The sequence below is a fragment of the Terrapene carolina genome, unplaced genomic scaffold (assembly GCF_002925995.2).
Source record: "Terrapene carolina triunguis isolate 2854851 unplaced genomic scaffold, T_m_triunguis-2.0 Scaffold210, whole genome shotgun sequence".
In the NCBI taxonomy this organism is placed as follows: Eukaryota; Metazoa; Chordata; order Testudines; family Emydidae; genus Terrapene; species Terrapene triunguis.
In genome coordinates this window covers 23,716,886-23,735,195 of record NW_020664561.1, presented here as the reverse complement: position 1 = coordinate 23,735,195, position 18,310 = coordinate 23,716,886, and the positions used below count along the sequence as shown (strand labels likewise).

General features: G+C 41.7%; 1 protein-coding gene across 1 annotated transcript in view; it reads left to right on the top strand.

Annotated features, from left to right (window-relative positions):
* The window catches only part of LOC113407282 (potassium channel subfamily T member 2-like), a 299,061-nt gene that overhangs the window by 116,429 nt on the left and 164,322 nt on the right, over nt 1-18,310 (top strand). The window contains exons 6-9 of the mRNA XM_026655611.2: nt 981-1,040; nt 7,825-7,899; nt 8,320-8,403; nt 9,018-9,112. Coding sequence (XP_026511396.1) covers nt 981-1,040; nt 7,825-7,899; nt 8,320-8,403; nt 9,018-9,112 — 314 coding nt within the window. The remainder of the gene's footprint in view (nt 1-980; nt 1,041-7,824; nt 7,900-8,319; nt 8,404-9,017; nt 9,113-18,310) is intronic.

Sequence of the window (18,310 nt, the reverse complement as noted above, 5' to 3'; positions counted from 1 at the left end):
TAACTACTGTAAGAGTGAAATGTTTTGGTGATTTTTTTTTAATATATTTTCAAATTCACACCATCTATTTTGAATCTTCATAATGTAATTTCAAGTGCAAGTAGTACAGGATGTTAAGCTTTCATTAGTAGTGAGCATTAATTTTAAATTAGGAATAGAGACTAATTTGATTCCAGACTCCAGATTAAGTAATACAAATGTATAAATAGTAAATGTTTTAATTTAATATATGCACACATTTAAGCTGGTTTTGTGATTAGTTTTAAAAGACATTGTGGAGTATATATGCAATGTGTAAACCAAATAGATTTTAGTAGTTTAAGACAGGTCACTGACCTTTTATATGTCCATTAATTCAACACACACTGATTTAAACAATGAAATTTACCATCTCTCTTTTGCTGTGTTTTAAGACTTTTTGGGGGGTAATATTTATGACCCACACACACTAAAAAAAATAACACTTCAGTGTAATGTTTGAAAAAGGTCATGACTTCCTCCCACCATTTGTCTTATTTTTTAAACACATTCCTTATACTCTGTCATCTCAAAATGGAACAAGTCCTGGAAGCTGCCAAAAGCCTGCCAGTTGCAGCATGGCACAGAAACTGGCTGCTTTTATTTGGCCTTCCCTAAAAACCCATGGAGAGAACATTCTGGAGACCTTCTGAAACAATATTCATGGAGGAGATTTTGAGGGCAGCGCCTAGCAGACAATAGGACTTAAGACAAGTGCAGGGGGTAAATACTAATGAATCGTTTGACAGGAACAGGGCTTTATTCAGCACATACTGTGGTAAGGAATTTTAGGATTAGAACCAAGCTTTAGTGGTTAAAGATGCTTTGAGAGGATTTCTTCACCACAGATCAACTAGTTTTGATTATTTTTAATCTTTCAGTTTAATTCTTCAGGTAATTTTTGCTTTAATTAATTACATTACTAACTCTGCATTAACATATATATTTATATATCATGTTAGGTTTCAGTGGCTTTGATAAGTCTGTTTGAAACAATGCTGCTGGGTTATCTGAGCTACAAGGTAAGGCCAATTGGTTTTATTCTTTTGAATCAATTCTCCATTTGATAGATTTCTCTTAATGCTAAGGGGAGTTTACATATCCTCATTGACCAGAGATGAGATCCCTTTGTAAGTCAGTTTACTACTTACAGGTTGACGGAAAGATAAAAATGATCATCTTAAATTACTTGTGACTAATTGGTCAAGAAAAATGTTACTTATAATTACACTGAAGTGCATGACTCATTCATGATTTATGAAGTTTACAATGGGCCTGAATCAAAGCCCATGAAGTCAATGGCAGTCTTTTCATTGACTTCAGTGGGATTTTAATCAGCCCAATGTTTACTTACGAAAAGCTGAAGAGGACTGAGCTATTAGTATCATGATACCAAAAAGGTGAAGGAAGAAATAGGCATCCAGATGCTCAGCTAATGTAAGTCGGCCCCCCTCTGTCAAATTTAGTGACGCTAGTTCAATTTACACCAGCTGAGGACCTGACAAGTAGCATTGTATAGATTTGTAATGAATGGAATATAGATTTGCCAATATAGGCCAACAATCTGGGGACAAATTCATGTCATCTTTTTTCTGAAGATGCGCTATCTACATCTCCCAACAGGTGCCAAGGTCATTCAGGAAATGGTGATGATTCAGCAATTCCCTCTGATGCTGGAGTGGCACTAGGAAGCATTGTGTTGTTGGAAAGGAGCACTGTGTTGTTGAAAATGAAAACCATGGTCTTGACTGCTTTTACTTCATTGCAAATCAAACAGCACTTTTCAGAAGAATGGGAGTGTTAGGTGTTACATTCTAATTTGGACAATTGCACTCTGCTAATTTAAATGTTCACATCCTTTCATTTGGATAGTGCATTCTTCTTTACTTCCTGCCCTAAGCCATTGGACAGGCTTGCAGTTAACAGTAAAAACAAACAAAAAAACCTTCCATTCCAGCTGTGACTGCATTTCATTAGTGGGTGAAGTGATAAATGTTATTACAAGGAGGAGGGAGAAAAGTTATTCTCCATAGCCTCTGAGGATAGGACAAGAAGCAATGGACTTAAATTGCAACAAGGGCAGTTTAGGTTGGACATTAGGAAAAACTCCCTAATTTGCAGGGTGCTTAAGCACTGGAATAAGTTGCCCAGGGAGGTTGTGGAATCTCCATCATTGGAGATTTTTAAAAGCAGGTTAGATAAACACGGTCAGGGATGGTCTAGATAATATTTAGTCCTACCATGAGTGCAGGAGACTAGATTAGAGGACCTCTCTAGGTCCTTTCCAGTCCTACGATTCTATGATTTACGAACGTCCAAAGTGCTTAGGGACCCTTTGGGATGAAAGGCTGTAAATAGGCACCTTGGCCCAGATCCACAAAGGCATTTAGGCTCCTGACTTCCATTTATGTCAAAGAAGTTAGGAGCTTAAATACCTTCGTAGACCTCGGCCTTTGGTACTATTGAAAATCCCACTAGGCATCTTTGTTTAATTATCTAAATACCTTTTGAAAATCTGCTCCTTCGGCCAAGCAATACTGAACGGAGCAATGCCTAAATACCTTTGAAAATCTGTGACTAAAATTATTGCAAGAGGCAATTGAAGAAAGTAAATGTAAAGGTAAGAGAGGCCTACATTTGTCTCTGGGCTTAAATGGTATAATGCAAAAGCAGAAAGTCTGATCAATCTGTAGAGGATGGCATATTGTCTCAAACAGCCTTTTCTTGTTTCTCAAATGTATTAGGTATCATAATAATCAGAGCAGGGGACTGGAAGTCAGAAATCTTGAGTTTCACTTCTAATTCTTCCACTGCCTCTCTGTGTTGGTTAGGGATAATTTTTCAAAGGTGGCTTTTTTTTTTTTTTTTTTTTTTTTTTTTTTTTTTTTTTTTTTTTTTTTGGTATAGTTGTGTCTCTGTGGTCTTATTTTTCAATATGTGGAGTACCCACAGCTCTCTCTGACATCAGCTCTCAAGTTGTTGCTGCACAATATTTCTGGAAAACTTAAAAAAAAAATCAAGGTTTGGTCATCTGAAATTGGGCACACAGGAATCGAGGCACACACAAATAGAGGGCAATTTTGAAAATATGGGACCATATCCATCTGCACCTCAGCTATTCCAACTCAAAACTAGGGAACTTTGAAAAAGGCTTTGAGATCTGCTGATGAATGCAAGTACAAAATATTATACATTTGTCTTTGTTTTTTCCTTAAAATGTCAAGTTCTCTTTAGTTATATTTTTCTAATGTTTTGGTTAGAATTTCTTCACATAATTTGCCCTTTAATTTTTATTATATGCTATTACAGTGAATTATAAAAAGTCTGCATTTTGAGCTATTAGGATAAAACAGTAAAATACATTTCACCAAACAAAATAAGAAAAGGCTTTATTTTAAAAGTTTAAATATATAATTTTGTGAAATGAGAGCATTTTGTGCTTTTAATCTATGAGTCAATGGTATTTAATAACTAGTCAATCCATCAGAGTCACAGAGTAATTCTTTATTATACTTATCAAGTGATGATTGGCAGAAATGTTTTTCAGAGTATAACATTTTTAATAAGCTTCAAACTGGCTACTAAATTATACCTGATAAAAAGCAGCTAATACTGTTTATATAGATTAGGTGTTGTCCATTACAAATATAAGTCTCTTGGTGGAAAAAATAGCACAGTGAAAAACAACTGATGCCAACATACCATTTATAAAGCAGTGCCACTTTTCATTCTTAAGTTATTGGACCAGATTTTCTAGGGCAGGGGTCGGCAACGTTCGGCACACGGCTCGCCAGGGTAAGCACCCTAGCGGGCTGGGCCAGTTTATTTACCTGCTGACGCGGCAGGTTCGGCCGATCGCGGCCCCCACTGGCCGCGGTTCGCCGTCCCGGGCTAATGGGGGCGGCAGGAAGCCGCGGCCAGCACATCCCTCGGCCTGCGCTGCTTCCCGCCGCCCCCACTGGCCCGGGACGGCGAACCACGGCCAGTGGGGGCTGCGATCGGCCGAACCTGCCGCGTCAGCAGGTAAATAAACTGGCCCAGCCCGCTAGGGTGCTTACCCTGGCGAGCAGCATGCCGAACGTTGCCGACCCCTGTTCTAGGGCCTTGAACTTGCGTAGTTTACACCTGTGCAAATTTTATATAAACACAACTATTTTATCTAGCATTTTATCCCTACACCCACTTTGCACCAGTTTAAATGAGTACACAAAAGTAATGATTTATCAGTTCCCTAAAGTAGTTCTTTATCTCTCTGGAAAGTGGGTATAAAACTCTGCCATCCTGTTTTGGTAGCAATTTATATCCACTTCACACATATAGTAAATTATTATATGTAAGAATGGCCATATTGAGTCAGACCAACAATTCATTTGGCCCAGTATCCTTTCTTCCAACAACAGTCAAATGCCAGATGCTTCAGAGGAAATGAACAGACCAGGGCAATCATCAATTGATCCATCCTGTTGTCCACTTTTGGCAGTCAGAGGATTAGGGGCACCCAGAGCATGGGGCTGCATCCCTGACTATCTTGGCTAATAGCTATTAATGGATCTATCCTCTATCAACTTATTCAATTCTTTTTTGAACCAGTAATAGTTCTGGCCCTCACAACATCCCCTGGCAATGAGTTCCACATGGTACAGGTCAGTGGAGAATCAGTCCCATAGGATCTGATAATGAGAAGTTGTACATTTACTGAAGTGATTATTTTTATATCAGAGATCTGCATGGAGACTAACCGTCCTACTTGATCTGTTAACTTTGCAGATCTCACACAATAATACAAGTATAAGGTGGATAGAAAGCTGGCTAGATTGTCGTGCTCAATGGGTAGTGATCAACAGCTCGATGTCTAGTTGGCAGCCGGTATCAAGCAGAGTGCCCCAGGGGTCGGTCCTGAGGCTGGTTTTGTTCAACATTTTTATTAATGATCTGGATGATGGGATTAATTGCACCCTCAGCAAGTTTGCAGATGACACTAAACTGGGGATGGGGGGGGGGCGGAGAGGTAGATATGCTGGAGGATAGGGATAGGGTCCAGAGTGACCTAGACAAATTGGAGGATTGGGCCAAAAGAAATCTGATGAGATTCAACAAGGACAAGTGCAGAGTCCTGCACTTAAGAAGGAAGAATCCCATGAACCGCTGGGGACTGACTGGCTAAGCAACAGTTCTGCAGAAAAGGATCTGGGGATTACAGTGGACAAGTAGCTGTATATGAGTCAGCAGCGTGCCCTTGTTGCCAAGAAGTCTAATGGCATTTTGGGCTGTATAAGTAGGAGCATTGCCAGCAGATCGAGGGAAGTGATTATTCCCCTCTATTCGGCACTGGTGAGGCCACACCTGGAGTATTGCGTCCAGTTTTGGTCCCCCCACTACAGAAGGGATGTAGACAAATTGGAGAGAGTCCAGCGGAGAGCAACGAAAATTATTAGGGGGCTGTGGCACATGATTTATGAGGAGAGGCTGAGGGAACTAGGATTATTTAGTCTGCAGAAGAGAAGAGTGAGGGGGATTTAATAGCAGCCTTCAACTACCTGAAGGGGGGTTCCAAAGAGGATGGTGCTAGGCTGTTCTCAGTGGTGGTAGATGACAGAACAAGAAGCAATGGTCTCAAGTTGCAGTGGGGGAGGTCTAGGGTGGATATTAGGAAACACTATTTCACTAGGAGGGTGGTGAAGCATTGGAATGGATTACCTAGGGAGGTGGTGGAATCTCCATCCGTAAAGGTTTTTAAGGCCTGGCTTGACAAAGCCCTGGCTGGGATGATTTAGTTGGTGTTGGTCGTGCTTTGAGCAGGGGATTGGACTAGATGACCTCCTGACGTCTCTTCCAACCCTAATATTCTATGATTCTAAGTATCAGCTCCCCTTAACACTGTCTGCCAGACCCAATACAGATCCTGTGTGATAGGACACAAGCTTTGTTCCAACAATCTACAACATTGAGAACCAGGTAGCAGCAGGATCTGCATGTCCAGAATCCTGAATAAAGAACTTCCTTTGTGTTTGCTACATTTGTGTCCTTTTTTCTCTCTTGTGATGGACACTACCAATACAATGAAATCTGTAGCAGCTGATCATCCTTTGTTAGGAAGCATAAAGAGCAGTCCCCTAGAAAGTAAAATAAGCGAAGATATTTGTTCAGTAGGAACACATAGTGAGTGAGTTTAAATTAAATTTGAATTTCTAATTTCTAATTCATTATAGTTTTTTTATTGTGCCCACAGTTAAATACAACCACAGCCTTTAATCCTCCTCCTCCCATCACTTCTGTGTACAGTTACCACGCAGAACATTTAAAACTATTCAACTATAGTCTCATTCATCTGTCAAAATAAAATTATTCTGGCACTATAGCAGCAGTGGCTTCTGGAGATGAAGGTGTGTGTGTGTGTGTGGGAGAATAGAGGATTTCCTTTTTGCACAACAAAACTTGTATTTAGCATTCAGTGACTGAGTCAGATGATATAATAATGAGGATTGATTAATTAATTTGTTGATATAAATGTCAGATCATTTATGTCTATATTTTTAATTTATCCTACTGCTCTTCAAATTCTTGCAATATTGACATGATTTATTCCACAATGTAAATGCTGCAGTATTACATTAACTAGTATGAGCTTCATGAACTTTACCTTTGTGAAGAGTCACTGGGAGCTGGATTCACAAGAGGACTTGGGTGCCTAAATCCCAGAATCGGGACCCACTGGGATTCACAAAATACTGCTCAGCAACCCCCAAACCTTGTAGGTGCTTAAAATCACCCTGCACCTAATTTTTTGGCATAAAAGTTCCCTAAGGCACCTTTGCTTCTGCCTCTGAACATACACACTAGGTGCCCCATGCTAGGTGTCCAGATACCCAAGCCCTAGAAGAGCAAGGCACAAACTGGGGGAAGATAGGTATTCCTCTGCCTAACTCAGCTGCAGAGCCCAATCTGGTGAACAGGTTCAGACCTTGCCTGCTAGATTTGGCACGTCTAGGTGAGCTTACCCAAAACAGGGGGTGGGGAAGAGTACCTCCCTCTTAACCTTTATCCCAGCAGTGAGTGTACTCATCTGGGATGTGGGAGATCCCAAGTCCAAGCTGTCTCTCCACCTAAGAGGGAAAAGGGATTTCAACTGGAGTCTGCTGCCTCTCAGGTGACTGCCTTAGTCACTGAGCTATGGGATATTCTTATTCAGGGCTCCCTTAGTATCTCCTGTTGAAGATGTTCCACTGTGGATAAATTTTAAAAAAGTCATTGGAGCAGGAGGTCTGGATCCTGGGCCTCCTGCATCCCAGGTGAGAACTCAAATCACTAGACCACAGAATTATTCACACACTTTCTTGCTCCTTTTGGCCCAGTGTTTAATCCACAGTTCAACAGTTTCAATACTGAAAGAATCACTGGGCCAAACACCATTGCCTATTCCACAGGGATAGCAGACTCCTGACAGAGTGATCTGGAGATAGCTCTGTGAGGAAAGTCTCATGGAGTTTTCCTCTGCTGCTGGCCCCTATTTTAATTTCCCCGATATATAAACAGAAAGCTGTCATGTTCTCTCATTTACCTAATCTATTGTTTGCCCCCCACCCACCCACCAGTAGGAACACTAGTGCCAAATCCTGCAGTCCTCTCTCAGGCAAGACTCCCAGTGACATCAATGGGAGCCTTGCCTACGTGAGGACCACAGGATTAGGCACTTGGTCTTTTCAGATTGTTGCATATTTGCACGTTGTTTGGGATGAACGGTCTGTACAGTGCAACTCAGTGAAAGTCTATTTCTGAAGTTTGGTATGTTTTTGCTGTTTTGAAAAGGGAAACATCTGGGAACAAGTTTTGCGAATACCCTTCCTCCTGGAAATAATCAACGCTGTCCCCTTTATCATTACAGTAAGTATCTGAATTAAGTGTCGGTGTCCATTCCTGGGTGGGATTATGGGTCTGCTCCAACACACACTGAAGCGAGTGGAAGTCTCTATTGACCTGTATGAGCGATGAGCAGGCCCTGTTGGAGAGGCTAATTTAGCAAACTATGTTTTTCTTCTTGAAAAAAAATATATTTAAAAAAGTCACACAGCCAATAATGCAATGAGCAAGATAAACCAGTTAGATGTAAAAGCAGAGAAAACTTGCATAGTAAAAATGTTATCTACACTGTAAACTACCTATCATATATATTATACAGAAAAAAGTAATATAGTTACCAGTTTTTACATCAGGAGTACACAATTTTATAAACACTGTATTGGATGTAGTTTCTTGGACAGAAAAGCTGTTAAGATGTATTTGTGTTTATTTCCCCCTCCTCAGATTTTCTGGCCTGCACTAAGAAACCTATTTATTCCAGTATTTTTAAATTGCTGGCTTGCCAAACATGCTTTGGAGAACATGATTGTAAGTATGACCAAAAATAGTGAGGAAAGAATAACTGTTTTAAAAAATATATCCATTTCTGAGTCTGCTGACTTCAGCAAGACGGTTGCTTTCTGGTCAGGGAACTGCACTGGACAAATTTATCATGGGATTAATCACATTCACTATTCAGTCATGGAAATGCTTCCACATTTTACTGTATCACCATTTCGTATCAAATTTGGAAATAGTTTCCAATAGTTTCCTCAGTTGGTGGAAACTGGCACATCACTGACTTCCAACAAGGAAAGTTCCCAGCATGGCTAACTCGTATGCCACTCACATGTAGTCTCTCCACCAGGGGTCTAAGGAGCTGCTATGCTCCAGTTACTCCTGCCTGGCATACGGAACCGTTTGGGCCAGCTGATTAAATTTAGCGCAAACTCCAGGATTCTCTAAAGTATGCCAGGGTAGTCAAAGACGCAGTCACGGAAATCAGGGAACAACTGACTCCTTTGCACCACCCATTGTGCTCAGCAAATTTTAAGTGCGGTTGGGCCATTGTATCTTATCAAAATATCATGGAACTATTGTATAGGATCAGCAGATGCATTATTTAAAAAAACATAACCAACCTGCTTTTTCTATTAATATAGAATGATCTCCATAGAGCCATTCAACGTACACAGTCTGCAATGTTTAACCAAGTTCTTATTTTAATATCCACATTGCTGTGTCTTATCTTCACCTGGTAAGTAGCAGATGTTTATTACTATGTATTACATTTTCTAATTTAAGCACATCGTATTAAAACAGATACAGTGGAATATTGTTTGTTAAGAGATAATGTTGTTCCCATGCAAGGTTTTAATTAACAGGTGGCTTCAAGGCAGTGTTGGTGTAGTGGGGTTGGGTGAAAAGAGGGCTAGAGTTATTCTAATTCTTATGAAAATTAGACTTGTGCAAAAACATAAATAAAAAAAATACACTACTTCTGATCTCAGAGAGAAAGTTACTCAAGTACATTGGGCTCCCTGCACAGCTCCCCAAACAACTTGAGCCCTACTGTGGGGCTATAAAAGGAAAGAGGTTGTGGCTGGAGTGGCACCTAGTGGGGCTTCTGTGTCCCTGTGCTCTGTTAAGATGCTCTCCATTCTAGCCCTCATTAGACTTGTGAGACAGGTCAGGGAAGGGTCCACAGTATCAATACTTTGGCAACTCCAATGGCTCAATACTCCCATCAAAGGGGGTGCAGAGAAACTGATAACAGTTCAGCTCATGGGTCGAATAGCACCTGCAGTAAGGTAGAACTACACAACAGTGGCCTACCTAAGTATACTGACTCCTTTCCAACAGCAGAGCTCCCTGACAAACCCTTATTTCTCAGGCTGTTAGGAGGTGGTAGAGAAGGGGCAGTGAATGGGGAGGACCCTGTGCAGAGCAACTATAGTTCTATCATTATTTACTGTGCTAGCCAGAGTGCCTGTGGTGTCACTGCATTGATAAAGCTCAGTCTGTCATTCTGGAGACACTGATTTGATTTTCTCCTGCTTTATTTCTCCAACCTAATTCTTCTGCTAGCCACTGCTATATGACTTTCACCCTTTGGTCAGGATAGAGTAACACATGGCCTCTTTTAGTTCTGCCATTAATGTTTGTTCTTTAATCAGAAGAATTTGTGCTCTCTAGTGGCTCAAGGAATATTTCTATTTTTACTCCCTTCATTTACAGCCACATAATTGCATGAGGTCAGATTTTTTGGCTGAGTTAGACTGCACCATTTGACCCACACTGTACAAAATTAGGACCCTACCAAAAATCAGCCCACCCCCATGAAATCTGATCTCCTCGGCTGCTGGGAGCCTGGGGCTCTGAGTCCTAACTGCTAGTCCAGACACACTGAGGAGGGATAGGACTTGTCCTTCCCCTGTATGACTGCTCTTGGTGGGGAGATCAGATCCACCTCCAGAGGCAGCACGGGCAGTCCGGGAGCTGGGCTGTGTGCCTCCGTCCCCTCTCCCTCCCACCCCCGCATTTCCTGCCGCAGCTCTGGGCGCCGAGCTCCTGGCTTCCCCTTCCTCCCACAGCAGTTCCTGCTGGGGTGGGGGCTTCTGCTCCCAGTGGCTGCAGCTGGGGCAGACTGGGCTCGGGGCCTCCCCCCGCTCCAGCCAGAGCTGGGGGCTTCTGCTCCCCATTGCTCCAGCTGGAGCTAAGGGCACCCCCCACCGTTCTTCCACCCTATAGTTTCTTCTGGGGCTGGGGCACCCATTTTTCAAGTGGACCCCCATATTGGCCAGGGACCCCTGCCTTAATCTGTCACTGGCCTGGACTAGCAGCCCCCGGCTAGGGAACTCCTAGTAGCGTGGGGGAGATCCTACCTACCTCCACCTCCCAGAATCTCCTCTAACTGCAGGAAGCTCAGAGGCTGCTGCCTAGGCAGCAAAGAAGTGAGGGTGACAATCTTGGGACACCCCCCCACCCCACAACTTTGCAACCCCCCACGATCCCATTTTAGGTCAAGACCCCCCCTGGTTACAATACTGTGAAATTTCAAATATAAACATCTGAAATCGTGAAATTGACCAAATGAAAACCCTCTGGCCATGAAATTGACCAGAGTGGACCCTGAATTTGGTAGGGCCTATTCATAATGCTGTCACTGTAATACCGGGACAGCCAATATTGCATCTTCAGCCACAGTTAAAGTACAATATAAAAGACTCTGTTGCAAGCTGTGCTTTAATATTTGTTACTGTCCAAAATTTCACTCAAGTGCTAGACAGAATACAAAGTATGCATCCACTTCACAGGGAAGCAAACTCTTTCTGGAAATAAAGCAGTTTCCCGAGACCTTGCAGTGTCCCTGGTTGAACAAGTATATGAGCTCCATTTGAAATGGAACATTGTGTTCGGGTCCAGGCATTTTGGTACCGACAGTAAAACATGTAGAAAATGGCAAGCTGACCTACAGTAATTGTGTCTGGTTTCAGCAGTTGCAGATACAGACTCATTATAGATCATTATATGCTGACCTAGTGTTGACCCTGCTAGACAGAAAAATAAGGTAAATAAAAATGAAAAACACCCAATAACAATTGCTAAATGAAGCCCTTTGGCAGTGACTTGTAGGATTTGCTGACATCATTTGCCTAAGATGAGTCTTGTGTTGACCAGGAAATTGTTTATATTATTTATTTGAATGTACAGTATTGAGATTTATTTATTTTGGAGTAGCCATTCATATATGAGTTTACAGTGTAGAGCAGCACTGTAATGACTACTGAAATATTCAAACACACCATAGACAACATGCCAAACTCATCTCCGGGGTAAGGTCTTCAGTTATGTTATATCCTTGGTGCATTAGAGCCAGTCTCTTTCTTTAGGAGCTGCCCTTATTTATGGCTCAAACACAGGCCCTGCTGCAAAGCAACAGAGGGGAGTAAAATGCCCCATTGTGGGCCAAACCCTTTCTTGGAGAGAGTTCAAAAGCTGAAAAGAGAAGCTGCCACCAGGCTGCCATTTCACATCCTACACAGAAACAGGCAGTGGCAAAAGCGGCTCTGTCCCCAAATGCACTGGGCCATATACCAGAGCCAACACAGAACCCTTCTGCAGACACAGATTACGCCCCACCAGTCCCTTGGATGGAACAGGAAGAATGAACCAAATAGCTCCCCCTTAAGCGAGTTACAGGGTTAATTACAATACAGCCCTTCGTACCTGCAGATTTATAGGTACTAAACACTTGTAGTTCCCATTTACTTCAGTGGGAATTGTGGATGTTCAGCACTTCTGAAAGTCAGGCCACTTGTCTTTACAATGCAGTGTATTAGAAGCCATGCTTATTTAGAAGATGCATGAGGATAAATAAATCCAAACAAGATATAGTAATTATGGTAAATATGGTTTGAGGTTTTTTCTTACTTTACTCTGAAGATGAAATAACAAAATAGCTTCAGTTGGTACCCTGATAACCATTACAATTTCTGGGAAGTCAAACCTTTGCTTCATAACTGATTTATAAGTATTGATGTATTACTTTGCTGGTTGAGAAAAATGTGAGGTTGAAACCATATTTTATGCTCAATACATTTATGGGTTACATTCATAGAATCATAGGAATGAAGGGCCGGGGGGGGGGGAAGTATGGTGGGGGTGCTGAGAGCCATTGAACCAAACTGTAAACCCTGTATAGGATGGAAACCACTTCAAGCTAGGGGGTGTGGCAGCCCCCTCCCCCAGCACCTCGAGTTCCAGCACTGATGTGTAGGGCTGGAAGGGACTTCAAGAGGTCATCCAAGTTCAGCCCCCTGCAGTGAGGCAGGACTATGTAAACCTGGATCATCCCTGACAGATATTTGTCTAACCTGTTCTTGAAAACCTAATGACTGGGATTCCACAATCTGTTTTGGTAATCTATTCCAGGACTTAAGTAGCCTTACAGTTAGAAAGGTTTTTTCCCCCCTAATATCTAAACTAAATCTCCTTTGCTGCAGATTAAACCAATTATTCTTTGGCCTACCTTCAGTAGACATGCAGAACAATTGATTGCCATCCTCTTTATAACAGGTCTTAATATATTTGAGGACTTGTCAGGTCCCCTCCCTCCCCACAGTCTTCTTTCCTTGAGATTAAACATGCCCAGTTTTTTTAGCTTCCTCATAGCTTATGTTTTCCAAACACTTATCATTTATTGTTGCTCTCTGCTAAACTCTCATTTCTCCATATTTTTCTTTGAATGCGGCACCAACACCTGGACATAGTACTCCAGACAATGCCTCACCAGTGCTGAGTACAGAAGAACAATTACCTCCTGCATCTTGCATACGGCACTCCTAACACACCCCAGACTGATAATAGCCTTTTTTCAAAACTGCATCACATTTTTGGTTCATATGCCATTTGTGGTCTACTATAATTCCCAGTACTACTGTCTAACCCTTTATTCCCCATTTTGTTGTGCATTTGATTTTCCCTCCAAACTATAGTGCTTTGCACTTGTCTTTTTTGAGCTTCGTGTTGCTGATTTCAGACCATTTCTCCAATTTGTCAAGGTTATTTTGAATTCCTGTCTTCCAAAGTGCTTGCAACTTCACCCTATGTGGCGTCATCTGCAAATGTTATAAACATATTCCTCATCTCCCCCCACCCCCGCATGTTGACTATTCCTTATAACCCTATTATCCTCTAGGTGCTTACACATTGATTTTTAATAAAACTGTTCTAGTATCTTTCCAGGAATTAAAGTTAGTTTGACTGATCTAATTCCCTGAGTCCTTTGTTCCTCAGAATGTTTGCTCTTCTTTAGCCCTCTCGGATCTTACCCATCTTCCATGAGTTCTCAAACATAACTCAAATGGTTTCAAGATTCTTAGATTTCAATTAGTTCCTTAAGCCTAGGGTGAATTCCATCAGGCCTTGATTACTTGAATACATATAATTCATCTAAATATTCTTTAATCTGTTATTTCCCTATTTTCCCTTGTGTTCCTTCCACCTTGTTAATATTAATTGAGTTAAGCAGCTGGTCATAATTGATCTTTTTAATAAGACTGAAGCAATATAAGCATCAAGCACCTGAGCCTTCTTGGTATCTGGTATTAGCTCTCCTTCCCCTCTAAGTAGTGAACCTATACTTTCCTTCATGTTTCTTTTGTTCCTGATATGTTTATAGAACCTCTCCTTACTGCCTCTTTTGTACCTTAGCCTTTCTGATTTTATCCCTGCATGCCGAGCTATTCTTTTGTACTCATCCTCATTAATTTGACCATGTTTCAACTTTTTATAGTGTTCCTTTTTGATTGTCAGGTCATTAAAGAGCTCCTTATGCAACCATCTTTGCCTCTTCTTTTCTTCCCATCTTTCCTTCACATCAGCATAGTTTGCTTTTGTGCCGTTAAATATTTTCTGAGAAACTGCCAGCTCTCCTGAACTCTTTTTCCTGTTAGATGTTTTTCCCCCATAGGGCACTACCTACCCATTTCTGAGTTTGCTGAAGTCTGAACTTTTTAAAGTCCATTGTATTCTGCTGCTCTCATTCCTTCCTTCCAAGTTGACTTCCACCTTCAGATTCACAACTGATTCCTCCCTGTTAGTCAAAATCAAGTCAAATACCCCTTAGTTTCTTCCTCCACCTAATGACACCAGAAATTGTGCCCAACACATTCCAATTACTTACTGGACATGGTGTGTTTTTCCCTTATTACTTTTCCAACATATGTCTAGACCTTTGCTTAAAGCCCTGAATAAAGGGAAGCATGTAGTACTCCTTCCCAGGACTGAACCATTCAAGGGGGAGCCTTCAGACATAATTGGAGCTCAGAAAAGTACAATTCCTTCCCATCTCACACCTTGCTCCCAAAGGGATATAACTTCCTTCAGACCTATACTGGGTGCTGATTGTTTCCATTAATGCTGGTTCAGCTCATCAGGCTGATTCACTAGAAAGGAAGAGTCCAGTCTAACTCCCATTTAGGATTTTCAATGGGACTGAAGGAGTACATAGGTCTTGTGCTTGTCTCTTATGCAAGTTAATTTCAACCAAAGTATAGATCAATTCAAAGACCTGACTGCATAAATAACCCCTTTGTTCTTAACAGATGTGTTCCTTTGAACACCCACCATCAAGGAAGAAGGGCATAGTGTTTAAAAAACTAATCTTGTTTAAAGGGGAAGTGAAGGCTGAAATTAGACCTTTTTAAAATCAGCAGGTCCAAATAGCCAGCTCTTTCAAAACTCTTGGATGCGTGTTGAGGAGCTCATCAAACCACTAATATTGATTTTCAATAAGCATTGGAGCACTGGAGAATTTCCAGATGACTGGAAGCAAGCAACTATTGTGCCAATTTCTTAAAAGAAGGTAAACAGAATGTCCTGGGTACTTATAGGCCTGTCAGCCTGACATCAGTCCCAGGCAAAATAATAGAGCAGCTGATACAGGATTCAATTAATAAAAAGAATTAAAGGAAAAGAATGTAATTAATGCAAATCAGCATGAGTTTTTGGAAAATAGATCTTGTCAAATTAACTTGATTTTTTATGATGTTACAAATTTGGTTGATAGAGGTAATAGTATTGACATATACACTTAGACTTCTTTAAGGCATTTGACTGGTACCACAAAACATTTTGATTTAAAAACTAGAAGGATATACAATTAACATGAAACACATTATATGGATTAAAAGCTGGCTAACTGATAGGTCTCAAAATGTAAGTGTAAATTGGAGTTTTTCATTGGGTGGGCATTTCTCCAGTGGGGTCCCACAGGGATAGGTTCTTGGTCATATGCTATTTAACATTTTTATCAATGATCTGAAATAAAACATAAAATCATCACTGATAAAGTTTTCATAAGACACAAAAATTGAGGGAGTGATGAATAATGAAGGGACAAGTCACTGATTCAGAGCAATCTGGATCACTTGATAAACTGGGCATGAGCAAACAATGCCTTTTAATACAGCTAAATGTAAATATGTTCATCTAGGAACCAAGAACGTAGGCCATGCTTACAGTATGGGGGAAAATCTATATTGGGAAGCAGTGACCCTGAAAAAGACTTTGAGGTCATGGTGTATAATCAGCATAACATGAGCTCCCAGTGGGATGCTGCGGCCAAAAGAGCTAACACGATCCTGGGATGCATACAGGGGAATCTCAAGTAAGAGCAGAAAGGTTATTTTACCTCTGAAGCAACCACTGCTGGAATACTGCATCCAGTTCTGGTGCAGTATCCACAATTCAAGAAGACAGTTAATAAAGTAAAGAGGGTTCAGAGAAGAGCCATGAAAACGATTAAAGGATCAGAAAACATGCCTTATAGGATAGATTCAAAGAGGTCAATCTATTTACTTTAATAGAGAGAAGGTTAAGGGGTGACTTGATTAAAGTCTGTAAAGTATCTACATGGGGAACAAATATTTAATAATGGGCTCTTCAGTCTAGCAGAGAAAGGTAAAACACGATCCAATGTCTGGAAATTGAAGCTAGATAAATTCAGACGGGAAATAAAGAGTACATTTATGAGAATGAATAATTAACTATTGAGACAATTTACCAAGGGTCATGATGGATTCTCCATCACTGAGAATTTTTAAATCAAGACTGGATGTTTTTCTAAAAGACATACTCTAGGAATTATTTTGGGGAAGTTCTATGGCCTGTGGGGATACAGGAGATCAGACTACATGATCACAACAGTCCCTTCCGGCCTTGAAATCTATCACTCTATAACGATCATATACATTTTTGTATTCTCTAAAAGTAAGTGTTTTCTGTGTTTTACTCCTGTTATCTCTGCAGAATCTACACATGTAAGGAGGAGTGAGCTGGAGTCTTTGAATAACTGTTTACTAAGTTCCAAACCGTTTTATCAATGCAAACCTGTTGAAATCAGTGTTTCCAAAGCATCATTGAGATCAGGGCCGGCTCCAGACACCAGCTCAGCAAGCAGGTGCTTGGGGCGGCCAACGGAGAGGGGCGGCTCGTCTGGCTCTTCGGCGGCGGGTCCCTCACTCCCTCTCAGAGCGAAGGACCTGCCACCAAATTGCCGCCGAAGAATGAAGCGGCAGCAGCTCGAAGTGCTGCAGATCGCGATCGCGGCTTTTTTTTTTTTGCTGCTTGGGGCGGCAAAAACCCTGGAGCCGGCCCTGACTGAGGGTATAATTTTCCTTTAGAGCATTTGTTACAGGCTGTTCTGTGAGGTAAAGTAGGTATCACAGAATCATAGAATCATAGAATATCAGGGTTGGAAGGGACTTCAGGAGGTCATCTAGTCCAACCCCCTGCTCAAAGCAGGACCAATTCCCAACTAAATTATCCCAGCCAGGGCTTTGTCAAGCCGGGCCTTAAAAACCTCCAAGGAAGGAGACTCCACCACATCCCTAGGTAATGCATTCCAGTGCTTCACCACCCTCCTAGTGAAATAGAGTTTCCTAATATCCAACCTAGACCTCCCCCACTGCAACTTGAGACCATTGCTCCTTGTTCTGTCATCTGCCACCATTGAGAACAGCCGAGTTCCATCCTCTTTGGAACCCCCCTTCAGGTAGTTGAAGGCTGCTATCAAATCCCACCTCATTCTTCTCTTCTGGAGACTAAACAATCCTAGTTCCCTCAGCCTCTCCTCATAAGTCATGCACTCCAGACCCCTAATCATTTTTGTTGCCCTCCGCTGGACTCTTTCCAATTTTTCCACATCCTTCTTGTAGTGTGGGGCCCAAAACTGGACACAGTACTCCAGATGAGGCCTCACCAATGTCGAATAAAGGGGAACGATCACGTCCCTCGATCTGCTGGCAATGCCCCTACTTATACAGCCCAAAATGCCGTTAGCCTTCTTGGCAACAAGAGCACACTGTTGACTCATATCCAGCTTCTCGTCCACTGTGACCCCTAGGTCCTTTTCTGCAGAACTGCTACCTAGCCACTCGGTCCCTAGTCTGTAGCAGTGCATAGGATTCTTCCGTCCTAGGTGCAGGACTCTGCACTTGTCCTTGTTGAACCTCATCAGGTTTCTTTTGGCCCAATCCTCTAATTTGTCTAGGTCCCTCTGTATCCGATCCCTACCCTCTAGTGTATCTACCACGCCTCCTAGTTTAGTGTCATCGGCAAACTTGCTGAGAGTGCAGTCCACACCATCCTCCAGATCATTAATAAAGATATTAAACAAAACCGGCCCCAGGACCGACCCTTGGGGCACTCTGCTTGAAACTGGCTGCCAACTAGACATGGAGCCATTGATCACTACCTGTTGAGCCCGACGATCTAGCCAGCTTTCTATCCACCTTACAGTCCATTCATCCAGCCCATACTTCTTTAACTTGGCAGCAAGAATACTGTGGGAGACCGTATCAAAAGCTTTGCTAAAGTCAAGGAATAACACATCCACTGCTTTCCCCTCATCCACAGAGCCAGTTATAGAGTCATCATAGAAGGCAATTAG